Source organism: Drosophila sulfurigaster, chromosome 3 (assembly GCF_023558435.1).
Source record: "Drosophila sulfurigaster albostrigata strain 15112-1811.04 chromosome 3, ASM2355843v2, whole genome shotgun sequence".
Taxonomy (NCBI): Eukaryota; Metazoa; Arthropoda; class Insecta; order Diptera; family Drosophilidae; genus Drosophila; species Drosophila sulfurigaster.
Window position 1 is genome coordinate 213,273 of NC_084883.1, and position 18,338 is coordinate 231,610.

Consider the following 18,338-nt stretch of genomic DNA (forward strand, 5'->3'; position numbering starts at 1 on the left):
TCGATAAAGTACCACATTCAAAATATACCATAGACGGCACAATATACCAGATTGTCAGCCAAAGCAACTAAGACCCCTAGTAAGTAGGCGTTTTTACCCATTTCTTTAATAACTCCGACAATTTTTATCTTATCGCAACAAAATTTTCAGGAAAATTTCATAACTTCAGTAGTAATTATTGTATATACCAAAATTCGCAACTCTAGCTTTAAAATTACGCTTGTTATTCGATTTTTTTGATTTGCAAACATAACAAATGTTGTCGAAAACAAATTATAGCTCTATCTCTTATAGTCTCTGAGATCCAGTGTTTCATACAGACAGACACACAGACGAACATGGCTAGATCGTCTCGGACGTTGACGCTGATCAAAAATATATTTTCGGGGTATAGGGTCGGAGATGCCTCCTTCTACCTGTTACATAAATTAACAAAACGTTATGTTTGTTTTATTAAAAAAAAGCGATTGCTTTATTTGGTTGCCAAAATGGAACTAACTTATGACAATTCTAATTCTTATAATGAAAACTCGCTGCCGCTACCGCTGCTGCCGTCGCTGCTGACGATCCCGCGTTGGCGCTGGTTGCGCAAGTGTCCCACGATGGATATTGTGCTGACACAGGGCATGTGGCACTCGCTGCTGCTTGCGATCCCGCGTTGCGCAAGTGTCCCACGATCGATGTGCTGACCCAGGGCATGTGGCGGATGTTCTGCAGACTTTGCAGAGCTTGCAGAATTGGCTGAGTGCATTTCAGGTGTCGATGCACTTAGCCACCTTCTGGTGTGTCAACATTGTTGTTAACTCATTCCATTCGCGGCCCTTCTACCCTATGGGTAGCGGGTATAAAAACGCATATATACTGGGGGTCTTGGTTGCTTTGGCTGACAATCTGGTATAATGCGCAGTGTATGGTATTTTTTGAATGTGGGTCTACATCGATATACCGAATATACCATTTGGTATATTTTTAGTATTTTGTAATATTTTCGGTATTGTATTTTGAAAATAGTACCGCAATATTTTGCTTTTATTCAAAATGGGTAGCGGGTATCTCACAGTCGAGCACACTCCACTGAAACTTTCTTACTTATTTTTTTTTGCTGCTGCACATTGCACATTTGATTCGGGGTGTTGTATTTCACTATAGGCATTTTGTTCTTAGGTTTCGTTTTTCACTGTAAAGCCACTTAAAACTTTTTTTTTTATCATTTTTGCACTTAACAATAACTAACATAGTAAGGCTTATTAATATTCTCATGATCATCGCGAACGTCTACCTGGTTCGAAGAATCTGATATTAAGAAGTCGTTTCTTGTAAAATTCGATTGGACATTATTATCTCGCTGTTTTTTCAGAAGTGAAACTAAGTTTCTAACAGAGTCGACATACATATAACCCTGAGCTTTTGCAGTCTGAATTGTAGCGTGATCGCTTTCTGAATTGTAGCGTGATCGCTACCATTTGTGGCATTGTCTGCTAAATGCAAGTTAGCAGAAACACAGGATATTCTGCAGTCAACATTCTTTAGCAACACGAGTGCCCTACATGGGCACCACTTTTAACTTCGGCAACTTGGGCAACTCTTCGGACTTTAGTTTTTTTTCCTTGATCATCTTCGACTGCGGTTTCCCACGGCTCATCGTCCTTTCTTGTTGGACTTGCTGCCTTTGGAACGTTTGCTTTCGCTGGGACTGCGTTTTGCGGACATTTAATGCGAGTCTTCCGATTCCCCTTCGGATTGATTGTTGTTCGCGAGTTTCTACCACGCTGAGGGGTTCATTCTCAACATTGTCCTATTATCTGCCGTGGGTTTCTCCTTATCCTTGTTCTCATTGGAATTGGACTTTTCCGCTGGGGTCTTATCTTTTTTGCTCCAATGTTTAGTCTTTTTCATCCGGTTTTTCAGGTTTATTGGACATCCTCGTCTTTCTTCTTTTCGGATTTGTTTTCTTTTTTCATCTCACTACCCGAACTATGTTTTGCGTCAGAATTGTCCGTTTTATCCGAATCGGCTGTTGTGTTCACTTTATCGACTTTAACCACTTTCTTCGACTTGTCCGCTTTATCTACTGTTTTATCGTTTTTATGCGCTTTTCCCGCGTTATCCGATTTTTCTTTATCCGGTTTTTCAAAATGAACTGTTTTTGACACCTTATGGCAGCGTTTAAAAAGCTTCGCTGCTCACGCGTATTTAGCAAAAAAGAAAGTTACAGTCGAGTGTGCTCGACTGTGAGATACCCACTACCCATTTGAATAAAAGCAAAATATTGCGGTATTTTTTCAAAATATACAAAATATATGCAAATATACTAAAAATATACCGAACGGTGTATTTGTTATATCTATATAGTACCACATTCAAAATATACCGGCATAATATACCAGATTATCGGCCAAAGCAACTAAAACCCCTAGTAAGTAGGCGTTTTTGCCCATACAAAAGTATTTCCTTAATAACTTCCACAATTTTTATCTGATCGCATCCAAAATTTCAGGACATGTTGTGCAGGTCAGCGAAAGTAGAAATTATGTAGAAAAGCACTAAAAGAGGGCAGGGTGACAGGGCATGAGGATAAACTAGATCAGTATGACTGCGCGTGTGACAAGGACATACGCACAGTATACTAACACTGTCAGCTCATCATCTGGCATCGACATCCCCCCCTTGCAATGAGTTGCAAACGGATTTATTGTCCACATGGACCGGACAGAATCCAACTCAATGTGGAGTTCTGGGCCATTGGCAAATCGTTGGTGCTCGGCAGGATGCCAGGTTGAATAATGTGAGGATACACATCAGTGCCGAGCACCAGGGACACCATCGATGGCTGGAACCAGCGTTCTTCGGCAAGCGTAATGTTGCGGAACTGCTCCAAATTTTCACCATCGACAGGTCGGAGGGGGGACGGCGAACGGGAACGTGGCCGTGCTGGTTGCGGAACAGCAACTGGAATTGTTGCGTGAAGATGGTCCCGAATTGCAACATTTAGAAGGTGGTCAGGTACTTCTTCCACCAAATGATCTTCTGGTACTTGGGTCCTATGGCAGCAATCATGTAATGGAAGTACATCACATTGAGTACGAGCGGGTTGAGCAGGGCAAAGAAGGTACTGTGGCCGCCTGGTGCAGACTTGAGGCCCATCCACACGGAGACGGGCATGCATTACCTTCTTTACATTGTCACTGACACATGGAACCGGACAGTATAGGATAGCACAGGACGACGAATAGAGAAACGAAGTAGGAGGTTATTCGTCTTTGTGTCGGTGCCTATCTGGTTTGAATGAATGATGAGGCAGATAAAAATTAGCAGTGGTGACGGGCTTCCGGAATGTCACCCGATATCTGCCACATCTGCTGCGTGAAGTTGTGTTTTCGCAGCTAACCAGCTTCGACGGAATATCCTCCGCCTCCCAAAATTTGGAACTTAATCTGTCGAGTTGATAGTCTGCTTGGATGGCGACTCTCGTCGAAAACGCAGAGACAGTTGTCGACACATTCAGGGAGACGAGGCCGGTGAGGATCCAACCAAACACGGCCCAAGGAGTGAGCCACAAATGTTTGGCCGGGAGCCGCTCAGAATGACTGACGGAGGGATATCCGCGCCAATTAAGATGTCAATCTGAGCACTTTTGTATGAGTATGGATCTGCCAGTTCAATCGCTGGTAGATTCTTTAGAAAGCCTTTCGGCACACGGAATAATGGCAGATTGTCTGCCAGTTGTGGAATAACGAACGCTGAGGTCTCGATATGGAGCCTCGGCATCGTTGGAGAACCAATGCTGAAGTTGCATAACTTCTGCGATTAGTGCTTGTGCGGTGTATGTAGTACCTAGATGGCACACATTGACAACCGCCGTGCCGAGAAGGATGTTCTGAGCGTTAATAACAAAGTAATTTTGCACATTAGCTGGCGATTGATTCGGAGTGGACTGTATGTTGGGAAGTGTGGCTAAAGTGGAAGAGGAAGAGGCACCATTGTGGGCACTATCGCCCCGATGGAGAAGAGTGTGGTGCCGCTCCTTGCATGTGAAGCAATTGTGCGCACTCGTAAACTCTCGGAGTTGGTGACTCAAACAGAGGCTCTTCTGTTTGATGTAGATCATCCGATCATTGACCGACATTTCAAGAAAGCTTGGACAGACCCGGTCAGAGTTAACTCTTTCAAGGCCCGAGTCACTCAGAGAGGCAAATCATGTGACTTGTGCTCAAAAGAGTTAACTCGCTTTGAACTCTGCTGTGGTCCAGCGGTAGAGTTCTGCGAGTTGAAAGTTTGCTTCACGTCCTCAACAGCCTCGAGTGTACGATAACGCTTGTTGAGGAATGTGCTCATGTCCGGCCATGCGGGAATCTTGGACTTGTCCACCAATGATTGCTCCCATAGTGAGAGTGTAAGTTTGGGGAGCTTGGATGAGCAAAGAAAGACCAAGATGCAGTCGGAGAAAGGACTAGAAACTGAAATGTCTGAGTGGTCAAGAGCGGTCAAGCACCGCTGAATTGTGCCAAGCAGCTTCTTAATCGCTGCCCCAGACTCTTTCGAAACCGTGGACAGGTTGAAGAGAATTTTTAACTGGCTCGTTATTAACGAGCGCTTGTTTTCGAATCGCTCGCAGAGAGCACTCCAAGCCGACGCGAAACCATCGTTCGTCAGCGGAAATTTGGCTACGATTTCATTGGCCTCATCTGCGGTCTTTGAATTCAAATGGAAAAATTTCTCAACCGGAGTCAACCTCGGACTGTTGACGTAGATGGCCGTGAAAAGATCACGGAAGGTCAGCCACCGCAAGTAATCCCCTCGGAATACTTCGGTGTCGACTGGAGGGAGCCGGCAGCCACTGGAGTACACAGGAGGAGCGGATGATTCACTCCTGGTGGACCCGGAAACTTGGGTAATTTGCCCCTTTACACGGGCGAGACACCGCTCATACACTGCATAGCAGTGGTCATATTTCGCCCCCATGGCCTGTATGCCTTCGTTGTCGCCGTCTCGATGCAGTGCATCAGCGCACGTGGCATAAGCGGCCTCGACATTGTCCCAGAGGGCTTGCAGCCGATCACGACGGATCTCGTACGTGTGTACACTGTCGTCTTCGGCTGCAGGCTCTCTGACCCGACTCTCAAAGTGCACCAGTCTGTCAGAGACGGCGACGAAGTTGCTGAGAGCCATCGCACGACGTTGCTAAGTTTAGCCTGGACGGATCGTGTAGTTGGAGGTTTAGGCAACGACGGAGTCTTTGCCGACGAAGAAGCAGACGGCGACGGACGATCAACTTTGACTCCGAGTTGAGCGGCAGGAGTGGCGGATTTGGACCCCGAAGGAGCGGGCGAAGCGGCGAGCTGTGGTCGGAAGCTTTAATGAAAGTTTAGAGTCTTTTTTACTCTTTTGGCTTTTGGACATACTATGCTTCGGCAGTCTCTTTAGAGTCCTTTTCTCGACAAAAACTCAAGATAAGCCGAAAGCAAGCAAAAATTGGAGAGGAACTTCGGCTGTCACAGGATAGTGAATAAGACCGACACAAAAAACAGACGGAGATATCGCTGTTGGAAAATACAAAATGTTGAATAAAACACAAACAGCAGCGTGAATCTTTATTAAACTCGTCGATTCACAAGTTTCTGCTGTTCATATACATATATGGAAAAAGTTTGGATATGATATATATATAATGTATATGGAATATATGGACTATATACGGAGTGTATATGTGTGTAAGTGTCGTGTATGAAAGGATAAGTGTATGTATGTGTGTTGTATGTGTATGTATATGTTTCGTATGTATATGTATATATATATATATGTAAGATGGAAAGGGCGATGAGTCGGTGTGAATGGACATCGATATATCGGTATGAGCAGATATCGATTGGTCGACGTGAAGAAGTATCGAGTAGCCGGCGTGAGCAGAAATCGGAGTCGACAGAAGGAACAAGCAGTACGAGTAGAGCAGCAGCACAAGGAGAGCAGTAGTCGAGAACAGCAGTAAAGCAGAACAGCCGTGCGTGTCGTAGTATTCAGCAGTATTAAAATTATCAATAATCAATTATCTTAAACTTATATTATCTTAAACTTACGTTATAACTTACTATATTATAATAAAACTAAGGCAACTAGCCTTATATTTGGGGGCTCGTCCAAAAAAACAACAGAAGTAAAACGCTCGTCCAAAAAAACAACAGAAGTAAAACGCTCGTCCAAAAACAACAGAAGTAAAACGCTCGTCCAAAAAAATAGCAGAATTAAAAGGCTCGTCCAACAACAACAACAGAATCGTCCAAAGCAGCAGCAGCAGAATTAGAAGGCTCGTCAAAAAAAACAACATACATACGTAAATTGCAAGCGGTTGTGAAATTCTTGAAAAAAAGCACCGTTACAGCTGTATGTGTGTATATGAGTGGAACAAATTCGAAAAAAACAGAGCAAAAGCAAAGCAAAAGCCGCCAGTAGTGCAAGCGAGACAACAATACTCGTTGCGATCGCGCCAGAGGATAGCAGAAGAAAAAGAAGCTGGAAAAAGCGTAAAGATGATGGAGAATAAAGCTGAGAAGAAAGAGAGCAAAACCACACATGCAGAAATGAATATAATGACCGAAAATAATGAAATGCTGCAGCAGCTAGTACAGCTGTTAACCTTGAAAATCCGAGCTGACGAAACACAAAAAGATGAAGGAAAGCTGGTAGTGGAAAATTTTGCAAAAATTATACCCGAGTTTGATGGAAATAGTATGCAAGTGGTGGCATGGTTTCAAAACTTTGAGTTGAACGCAGACGCATACGGACTCAGTGATAAGCAGAAATATGTCCAAGCGCGCGCCAAGATGACTCGTACAGCGGCACTATTTCTGGAGTCAACTGCAGTGTTCGAATATAATACATTGCGAACAAAGTTGATTGAAGAATTTGCTATGGGAAATGTGTCAAGCGCCGAAATTAATAGAAAATTAGCTGAGCGTGTGAAACGCAAAGACGAAAATTTTCACGATTACCTGCTGCAAATGAAATGTATTGCTGCGCGTGGAGTTATAGACATACAGTCAGTGATAAAGTACGTTGTAGATGGCTTGAATCTCAAAAGCGACTTTAAATTCACTTTGTACGGATGTTCATCATTTAAAGAATTGAGAGAAAAGTATGAGGTCTATGAAAGTAACCAAACGAATGAGAAAGAAGAGAAGCGACAAAATCAGCCAAGCAAAACAAATACAGTGCACAGCCTAAAACTGAGAAGAAGCAGCATTGTTTTAATTGTGGCGCAAACGAGCACCTTCGAAAAGATTGCCAGAGTGAGGTTAAGTGTTTTCGGTGCAACGAAAACGGGCACATGTCAAGAAACTGCAAGGCTGCACCTAACATGAATGTTGTCTACGAGGAGTCGGCCACGAAAGCCACCGCACAGAAGGCACAGCGTGAGCTGGAGTCGCAGCTGGCCGAGATTCAAGAGGATCTCGAGGCAGAGAAGGTGGCGCGCAGCAAGGCCGAGAAACTGCGACGCGAACTGGCCAAGGAACTCGAAGAGGGCAAGGAGCGACTCAACAAGGATATTGAGGCGCTGGAGCGACAGGTCAAGGAGCTGATGGCGCAAAACGATCGCCTGGACAAGAGCAAAAAGAAGATCCAATCAGAGCTGGAGGATGCGATCATTGAGATGGAAGCACAGCGCACCAAGGTGCTCGAACTAGAAAAGAAGCAGAAGAACTTCGACAAGATTCTCGCCGAGGAGAAAGCCATATCAGAGCAGATCGCCCAGGAGCGCGACACCGCCGAGCGTGAGGCACGCGAAAAGGAAACTGTAGAATCAAATCAGTTAATGGAAACAATGATTGGCAATTTCAATGCGATGAAGAAAACAGCTGAGTACCCAATTCAACTCAAGATCGTGCCGGATGCCAACATTATGCTTTTTCGGCAGGCACCCAGTCGAATTGCTGTTAGCGAGGCTGAAGCAGTAAAACATCAAATCAATGAGTGGCTGGATACAGGCGTAATTCGGCAGTCCACATCTAATTTTGCTAGCCGCCTAGTTGTTGTCAAAAAGATGGATGTAACGACCAAGCAGTATAAACACATTTTTGCAATTGTGGATGGCTTCACAAAATTTGTCTGGTTGTATCCAACTAAAACCACGAGCAGTGAGGAAGTTCTGCAGAAGCTGAGGAATTGGTCCGACGTTTTCGGAAATCCTTGCCGAATCATTAGCGATCGTGGATCGGCATTTACTTCAGCTGCATTTGAGTCGTATGTTAAGGAGAATGGAATCGAACACATTTGGAGCACCACCGGAGTCCCAAGAGGAAACGGCCAAGTCGAACGCGTTAATCGCTCAATTTTATCCATAATCTCAAAGCTGTCTGCAGATAAGCCCGACAAATGGTTTAAGTTTGTACCAAAGGTGCAGCGAGTCATCAATGGTACCACGCACAAGTCAACGAAACGCTCACCATTCGAACTTATGTTTGGCGTTAAGATGAGAAATGATGCCGATTGCAGAATTCTACAGATGCTAGATGACGAAATGTACAACAGTTTCGACGAGGAGCGACAGAAGACTCGGCAAGAAGCGAAAGATGAAATACAGCATGCGCAGGATAACTACAAAAAAGCGTTTGATAAAACAGGAAGAATGAACATGGCTATAAGCTGGGAGATCTCGTTGCCATTCGCCGTACGCAGTTTGTGGCTGGTAGGAAACTAGCTAGCGAATATCTGGGGCCATATGAAGTCACGAAAATGAAGCGTAGCGGGCGATATGAGGTGCGTAAAGTTGGTAACACAGAAGGGCCTATTAATACCGCTACAAGCGTCGACAACATGAAGCTATGGCGTTATGCTGAGGTCAACGAAGAAGCCTGGTCATCAGAGGCTGATGACTGAATCAGGGTGGCCGAATGTAAGATGGAAAGGGCGATGAGTCGGTGTGAATGGACATCGATATATCGGTATGAGCAGATATCGATTGGTCGACGTGAAGAAGTATCGAGTAGCCGGCGTGAGCAGAAATCGGAGTCGACAGAAGGAACAAGCAGTACGAGTAGAGCAGCAGCACAAGGAGAGCAGTAGTCGAGAACAGCAGTAAAGCAGAACAGCCGTGCGTGTCGTAGTATTCAGCAGTATTAAAATTATCAATAATCAATTATCTTAAACTTATATTATCTTAAACTTACGTTATAACTTACTATATTATAATAAAACTAAGGCAACTAGCCTTATATATATATATATATATATATATATGTATATATATATATATATATATATATAATTATATGTTCGCGGTGCACGAACAGTAAAAAAAATAAAACACAAGGATTTATTTTTGTTTACTTAATAGACTACTTTATTTTTATTTGCAAGCTCGCGGGCTACGCGTCTTGAGTGAGGAAAGTGTCTTTAAAAACTAAACTCACAATATGCTGAGCTCTAACATGAAAGTTCTTATTACGACTTAGGGCTAACATACGTGTGATGTTTTGTGTTTGTGTTAGTGCAGTAATGCTGAGTCCTCAAGTTGCAAATGGAAAATTTTTAGTGGACTTTGGATTTTTGGAAGTGGCACGATCGCCAATGTAATAGGATCTTTTTGTTTGTGACAGTCGGTGCCGTCGCGACAAGTGTTTATGTTTATGATATGATTTGTGGGAAAGAATTTGGAAGATAGGGAATAATTATGAGTGTTTGTCACGTACGAGAAATTATTCTGGAGATGGATATATTACTCCCCCAACCTATAGAGATTAGCTTGTCCTCAAGCGTTTAGTTCAGGGTACATAAGTGGGACTGGAATTTCAATATTATCGGTTTCAGCATTAGCACTTATGTCTGTGTCATGTGTTCTTACAAATTTTTGTGTTATTATGTTGAATAGTGTTTTAATTTTCTTATTCACTAAGTTGTATATAACAATGAGGATTAATATTAGTACAATTATAATTATTGGATATTTATAATTATTGTTCTCTCTATTGTTATACAAAATCATTTCTTTTATTTCAATGTGTGATAGTGGTTCTATTTTAGTTACATTGTACTCTGTGAACATAATGGTTGTAAATTGCTGTGCTCTATTTGAAATTTTAACATTTTTTAATTCAATAGTACAATTAAATATTTTTATTATTTTATCTTTTTCGATGTACATATCTAAATCATTACAATTCTGATTTAGTTTGGTTCTGGTTAAGTTCAGGTTATTATGATATTCGGCTCTACTATTTGTATAAATTCTTGTTTACGATATTTATTAAAAGTGCAAACTGGGGTTTCATGTTTTATTATATTAGTTATGCATTGGTCATTTATAATCTTTTTAGAAATTGAATTTGAAACAAAGTTATTGTGTAGATAAAATTTTCCTTCAACATTTTCATTGATGATTTGTCCATTCTTATCTGGGTATGGGATTACTTGGAAAGTTTTAGTTTCAAGATTACTCAATGGAATGTCGGACATGATGAAAATTTCATTTGTAAGTGTACTGAACCAAGCAGAAGTTTTAATATTCATCAATTTTTCGTGATTAATGTGATCTATTTGATCGTGTTTAAGTAATTTTGGATTAAATATTCCTAAGCGAGTTAATTGTAGGCTTAGTTCGATATCTTCTATATATTCGGTAAAATGTTCAATGTTAAAAATTAATGAATTTAATTGTTTTTCTTCTTCCAAAATTTTGCTTTGATTATTTATAATATTAATACCTTGATTAAATGTATTTATAAAATCATTAAGATTATTTGCCTGAATTGAATTATGGGCAATTATGTTAATTTGGTTTTCAAATTGTTTCTTATCTTCTTCATCTAATGTGCCAAAAAGGAATTTAAGTGATGATCCTATGAAATCGAATAAACCTCGTTTAGTACGACTTGTTATTCTGATACCTGCCATTTGCTTTTCTAATTTATTCATTAAATATTTTATTTGGGGGTACTTGTTAAAGATATGGCTTTGAGTTAATAATAAATCAAAAGAGTTCTCTATTTGTGTTACGTATATAGTTAAGCAATGATGTTCGAAGGATATTGGTAAATTAATTGTTCCTGACTCAAATAGGATGAATCCTTGATCATTTTGAATGGGATTTACTTCGATTTGTTGAGCGTTTACGGTTGTGCAAATAATTGACAATATAAGTAACATCAGCAATTTAGGATGTTTCATCATTTGGGCTGGAATTAACATATTTACTTTTGTTAATTACTTTCTTCTTTTTTAAACTTCGATCTATAATGTGTAACTTTTCTGCCTCTATTCGTTTCTTCGTAATGTTTTTCATCGAGCTTTTTAATGTTACCTGTCTTTTTGAAAGGATTTGTGGTTTTTTGATTTAACCAATGGGGCTTGTCTAAATCGTGTATCTACTTCAAAATCACTTCTGTTTTTATTGAGGTTATTTATTTGATTTACTTTATTCTCTTGTGAGTTATATTCAGGGGTTCCTGCATAAATAAAAATATCTGCTGGAGTTCTATTAGTTGCCTTATGTTTTGTTTTATGATTATAAGTATATAATATTGTTTCGAACTTTGTAATTTTATTTTCAATATTATCGTCGCTTCCTATTATTCTTAACTTTTCATTTATAGTTTTATGAAACCTTTCTATATCTGATATTCTTGTTTTACTTGTTGTTATGTTAATTTTTATGCCTTCTTCTTGTAACCAAATTTGCAAAGCTGCACTGATGAATGCTGAGTCTTTGTCTGCTTTTATTTCTATGGGTTTTCCCATTTCATTAAAAACTTTTAGTAAAGCTCTTTTAGCTTCTAACCAATCTCTACTTTGAACTTCAACTAATGTTGTGAATTTGGAATAAACATCTATACAAGAAAGAAATTGTTTCTTATCTATCATATAAAAATCTATAACATATTTATCCCTAACATTAAGTACTTCGGGTGTTATCTCAAACGTGAGTTTTGTATCTCTATGTTCGGTTTTGGCTATGTTGCAAATTTCACATTCATTAATTAGATTTTGTATTAGCTTCTGGTAATAATATTTCTCCTTAAACCAATTTATTGTTTTTTCTATACCTGGATGTAACAACTTTTTATGTGTTTTTAAAATTAATTCTTTAAACTCTGCAAAGGTTTGTAAGTCAATTAATTTTAAGCTTGTTTTCATTACTTTAGTTATATTACTTGGGCTTATTATTTCTAAATAGGCTCTTTGAAAAATTGGAAAATCTATTTCGTCATGAAAATAGACAACACTATTTTTCGAGCAAAGATATTCCTTTATCATATCTTTGGCATATTGGTTAGTCATTTCCTTGTAAGAAATTTTAATGTTAAGTTTATGAAAATAGTGAGTTGTTTCAACTTTATTATCGTCACTTTTTATGAATTCTATTTGCCTGTTAAAGTAGTTTAAAGGTCTTTCGGTTATTGGTATGTGATATTGACTGTCCTCTTGAGCACTATGTATAGTTGCTCCTGTGCTAATTGCATCTTCTCCTAAGAAGTTCTCTTCTATTTTTATACGTGAAAGTGCGTCTGCTACGTTATTTTCCTTTCCTGGTAAATACTTGATTTGATAATCGTATTCGTTTAATCGGATTTTCCATCTTTGTAATTTCATGTTTGGTTCTTTAATGTTACTGAGCCAAACTAGTGGCTTGTGATCACTTAAGATCTGGAATTTTCTACCGAATAAGTAAGAACGGAAATATTTGGTTGCCCACACGATAGCTAATAGTTCTTTCTCTATAGCTGAATAGTTTGATTCGTGTTCGTTTAAAGTTCGACTTGCATAGCAAATGGGTTTGTGTTCCTGTGATAGAACGGCGCCTATAGCGAAGTTGCTAGCATCTGTAGTCAATGAGAATGGTTTCTCGAAATTTGGATAAACTAGTATCGGATCGGACGTTATTAAAACTTTGAATTTTTCAAATGCTGACACATAAGTGGGATCTTTTATGTTTATGGTGGCGTTTTTCTTCAACTTTGTTGTCATGGGTTTTGCAATATTTGCGAAATTGGGTATAAATTTGCGATAAAATCCGCATAAACCTAGGAATGATTTGATTTCTTTTGGTGTCTTTGGTATTGGGAATTCAACAATTGCCTTAATTTTGTTTGGATTTGGTTTTATACCTTGCGTGGTGATTACATGCCCGAGGAAATCAGTTTCCTTTTTCATGAATTCGCATTTGTCTAATTGTAATTTCAAATTTGCTTGCCGAAGTTTTGAGACTTTCGAAATGGATGATATGTGCTATTCCAATGAAGTGGAGTAGATAATAATATCATCTAAGTAAACTAGACAATCCTTGAAGATCAGATCTTCAAGTAGGTTATTCATACAGCGCTGGAAAGTCGCTGGAGCATTTTTAAGCCCAAAGGGCATACGAGTAAATTCGTAGTGACCATGCTTGGTTGAAAAGGCAGTTTTTGCAATTGAATCGGGATCCATTTGGATTTGATGGAAACCCTTTGCAAGATCGATCGTAGTGAAGTATTGGCATTTGCCTAACTTGTCTAGGATCTCATCCATATTTGGTATGGGGAATTTGTCGTCAATGGTTATTTCATTGAGGTTTCGGTAGTCAGTGACTAACCGGAATTTTTGTTTTCCTGAAGCGTCCATTTTTTTTGGAACAATCCAGATGGGTGAACAATAAGGGGATTTTGATTTTTTAATTATGCCCTGCTCTATCATTTCGTTGATTTGTTTATTGACTTCTTGATCGTAAGCCTGTGGGTATTTATAGGGTCTTTTATATAATGGGTCTTCGTGTTTCGTTTGAATTGAATGCTTAATCGTACTGGTGAAAGTCAAATTTTCACCTTCCCGGTACTGAATATCGCGAAATTCATGTAAAACCTTTTTTAGTTTTTCTACCTCTTCTGTGTTAAGATGTTCAAGTCTGAACTCATTACACTCTTTTAATTCATCTTCGATTGCGAAGTTGAATGGCCTATCTTCGGTCAAGGGTGGAGTTGCACAATCTTCTGTGTAAGTTTCTTCAGAAGTTTCTTCTTCGTTTTGAAATGTAAATTTATATTCTCCTAATGTAACTGTGCCATTTTCGTAATCAATTTGGGATTTACTGGCTTTTAAGTATTCTCTTCCTAATAGCATATCATAATTTTCAGAGAAATTATGAATGTAAAATTTTGTTTTGTAGGGCAAAGTCTGCTGGGACCAAAAGTATACTTTCTGATAATTCGGTAGTGCCATTAATTGTTTGAACATTGATTGGATTTTTATGAATTGGAAAACTGAAAATATTTTGTTTTAAAAGGTTTATTGAAGAACCTGTATCAATGATACATTTTAGGTTTACTTCATTCATTTTGATTCTTATATATGGTGTGTTTGCTCTGCATTTAGTTCCGAGGCACTTTGATGAAAATTTTCACCTTGCTCCATTTTGAACTGGCCACTTTGGCTTTCCCTTTGTCTTTTTACCGGTGGGTTAGGCCCACGGCTTGTTGAGGTGTCCCTCGAATAGTTATAAGGGTTTTGGGTTTGAGCTTCTTTTAGTTTTTTATTGAATTCTTGGTGAAGATTTTGATTATGCTGATTTGAATTTGAGTAATTGATTTGTGGTTTTCAATTGGACGAATCATCTGAATGAGAATTGTTTGAATAGTTTGCGTAAGATTTATTTTGATTCCTACGACTATTGTTTTCACTTTTATGGTTATTCTGAGTCTCATAAGACTCATAAATACCTTCTGTTTGAGCAACGGCTTTTAGCTTGCTTATTGAAGTTATATCATGCCTTGCTAAGGTCATGTATATCCTGTCTGGTAATTTTCTGGTTATTACATTTTTTGTAGTAATTTTTAGTGCATTTCTGTATATTATTGCTGTGCTACCGTCAGTGTCTAGTGCTAACTTATTGCTAACAATATAGAATTTTCTCTCGAGCTCTTCGACGAACTTACGTAGACTTCCATTCCAGTTTGTGTTGTATAGTCTTCTTAGTAACTCTTCATAAGGTGTCTGTGTCCTGAATTCCTCGATTAGGGACGATCTCAGCGACATCCAATTGTTGGATTGCGTAATCTGGAATGTACGCAAGGCTTCTCCATCCAGTTGTCGTTCAATAGCACCGAAGATTACGCTGCTTTGGCGTACATCAGTTGTTGGGTATAGAGACAGAATAAAATCTATTCTCTTTATAAATGCCGCCAAATTTTCTGCTCCGTTATCAAACGCTGGCACGTGTTTGATTTGATTTATACACTGGTTTAAGTGTGCTTCTGTTAGTTCAGTTGCCATTTTTGATTTGTTATTAATTTGCACACGTGGTTCGGGTTTTTTGAGTTTTTTATTATGACGGATTTTTTACAAGGTTTTTTGTATTACCGTTTTAATAACGCACTCACGCACGTAGATGTTTTTCGCGGATACGTTTTGTATAGTTCACAAATAGGACGCGTTCACCCAGGACAATGTTAAAGTCCTTCTAGCGGTTCACGACTGCTTTGTTGATTCAGTAACTAGCACGACGTATCCTACCGGCTGCGCCAATTAGATGTTCGCGGTGCACGAACAGTAAAAAAAAAATAAAACACAAGGATTTATTTTTGTTTACTTAATAGACTACTTTATTTTTATTTATAAGCTCGCGGGATACGCGTCTTAAGTGAGGAAAGTGTCTTTAAAAACTAAACTCACAATATGTTGAGCTCTAACATGAAAGTTCTTATTACGACTTAGGGCTAACATACGTGTGATGTTTTGTGTTTGTGTTAGTGCAGTAATGCTGAGTCCTCAAGTTGCAAATGGAAAATTTTAATGGACTTTGGATTTTTGGAAGTGGCACGATCGCCAATGTAATAGGATCTTTTTTGTTTGTGACAGTTGGTGCCATCGCGACAAATGTTTATGTTTATGATATGATTTGTGGGAAAGAATTTGGAAGATAGGGGAATAATTATGAGTGTTTGTCATGTACGAGAAATTATTCTGGTGGTGGATGAGTGTTTGTCATGTACGAGAAATTATTCTGGTGGTGGATATATTACTATATAATAGTAATACGCGCGTTTGGTTTTAAGAGCGTGCAAACTTTGTCGTTATTTAGAATAAAACAACACGAAGAGGTTGCATACACCGGAGTGTGTTAAAACAAGTGAGAAAACTACAGTCGAGTGTGCTCGACTGTGAGATACCCGCATTTTGAATAAAAGCAAAATATTGCTGTAACAATCTCAAAAAGTTAAAAAAAACGTGTATTCTCGATTGTGATTTGAACTCGAGCACCACCGACCGGGATTCGAACTCGTCCACCACAATTACTATAGTAATTATTGTATATGCCATTAAAAAAGTTTGTACCCCGAGCGCGGGCTCAACCCGAGTACCCCGAGTACCACAACATGTTCGGCTTGCACTCTACTACTAGAGCCATCGCAGGGCTTGTGAACCCTTTATGCAAACAGATACTAATATAAACGAGCATGTAAATACAATACGTACATAGCAGGTGTTTTTGCCCATACGAAAGTATTTCTTTAATAACATCGAGCGGGCTTGAACCCGACTACCGCAACATGTTGGGCTTGCACTCTACCACAAGAGCTATCGCAGTGCCTCTATGCACACAGATCCGTAGCTGTACCGGTAGCGTATCTTCGTCTCAGAAGTCGCACAGTATGGATGCGTTTTTGGTAAAAGCCAGCAGCATCCTAGGAGGTAGCCCTGAAACGTCCCGAAAATCGTTGTGGCACGGCGAATTAAGATATTTCAGCCGGAGTCGGGATAACGCTAGGCATCTACAGAGAAGATGCTCAAGTGTTTCCTTAACCCCGGGTTCGTTGCATTTCCTGCACTGATCACTGTTCGTGATGCCCAGCATTACAGCATGGACAGCTGACAGACAGTGACCAGTTAAAATGCCCAGCATTAGCCTGCAGTCTTTCCTTGAAAGCTGCATGACGAATTTGGTTAAGTTTTTGTTTGTAGAGGCACACATCAGCCTTGCAGTTTTGCACGCACCTCAATTTCACTGCCTAGAGTTCTCAGGGATATCGGAACATTGCACATGTTACCGACATCGAGCCCCACTCCCTCTTTGGCGAGAGTGTCTGTGATCTCGTTGCCATCGATGCCCTGGTGGCTTGGGATCCAATAGATACGCACGACCGCAGATGCGTTCAGCGACTCTATTGATCTTCTGCTGTCCAGGACAACTTTGGACTTTGGCAGTCCGGTTCCAAGAATATTGTGTTAATATGGTCAGTACTGGTAAGGGGGATAGTATAGTCCAAGTCTCTACTAGTCTCCCTACCAATGGCGCTGTGACCATAGCCTAGCAGACCCGGATTGCCAGTTGCGGCAATCCTAAGGAAGATTTTGCGACTATGGATTGCGCGTAAAGGTTCAACGGTACGACACCAGCTATTACCTCGAGGGCTTTAGTTGGCGTCGACCTGATAGCGCCTGTGATACACAGTAGCGCTTGACGCTGTGTCCTTTCCATGATGGATAGGTACGTCCTTTTTTCAGTGGCCTGCCACCACACTAGAACACCATAGGCGAGGATAGTATACAACTGAGATGTATATCCACCGCATTAGATTAGGAGAGAGGCCCCAAGTGCAACTAAACATCTTTTTGGCCATGCACAAGGCTCCGGTGGCCTTCTTCACCCTTTCTAACACATTGAGCTTCCATGACAGTTTGCTGTCTAGGACCACACCTAGGTATTTTACTGCTAGGCTCGGCTTTAGCATAGTGCAGCCTATTTTTGGGGGGACCACGCAGGTACCTTATACCTCTTCGTGAAGAGGATAAGGTCCGTTTTGTCCGCGTTAATGCTGAGCCCGGTTGATTCGGCCCATGTTTTAACTTCCCGTAAAGTAAGTTCCATTACGCACTTCCTTTGTAATGGCTGCATCGCCCCACGTAGCCACCACCCGCCTGTCACAAAGAAGGCAGTTGACCCACCTGTGGATCGCTGGAGCCGTGTTAACTGAGGTAATAATAGGTCATATTAGCGTCCGTAGTGACGTTATTGAAGGCGCCTGAAATATCAAGAAATGCTCCCAAAGCATATTCTTTGAAATGGTCTGCTTTTTCGATGGAGGCCACTAGAGCATGGAGAGCTGTCTTAATTAGGTTTGTTGATAATATATCAAAATATCAATATATCGATATTTTTTTTCTAAAAATGATATATTTATATCGTCATATTTTTTTTGCCCAAATATCGAAATCACGATATTTTTTTGATATTTTTTTCCTTGGTCACTCTAAATTCAAAGCGTCGATTGAAACTTTCAATTTAAACTTAAATTAATAATTGAAATTCGACAGAAGAATAAAGATATAAATGAATGTTAAATCAAATTACACAAATATAACAGGCGGCACCGCGAAGT

The 18,338-nt window shown here is 39.9% G+C and overlaps 1 protein-coding gene across 1 annotated transcript; it reads left to right on the plus strand.

Moving 5' to 3' along the window:
- The first annotated feature begins 7,351 nt into the window (after positions 1-7,351).
- Positions 7,352-8,692, plus strand: LOC133844822 (myosin-9-like). Its single transcript, XM_062279088.1, has one exon. The coding sequence runs from the start codon at positions 7,352-7,354 to the stop codon at positions 8,690-8,692; it is 1,341 nt and encodes a 446-aa protein (XP_062135072.1).
- The last annotated feature ends 9,646 nt before the right edge of the window (positions 8,693-18,338 follow it).

Bases quoted from the DNA above. Each gene is read 5' to 3' on its own strand.
- LOC133844822 (XM_062279088.1), top strand. From the start codon at position 7,352: ATGAATGTTGTCTACGAGGAGTCGGCCACGAAAGCCACCGCACAGAAG.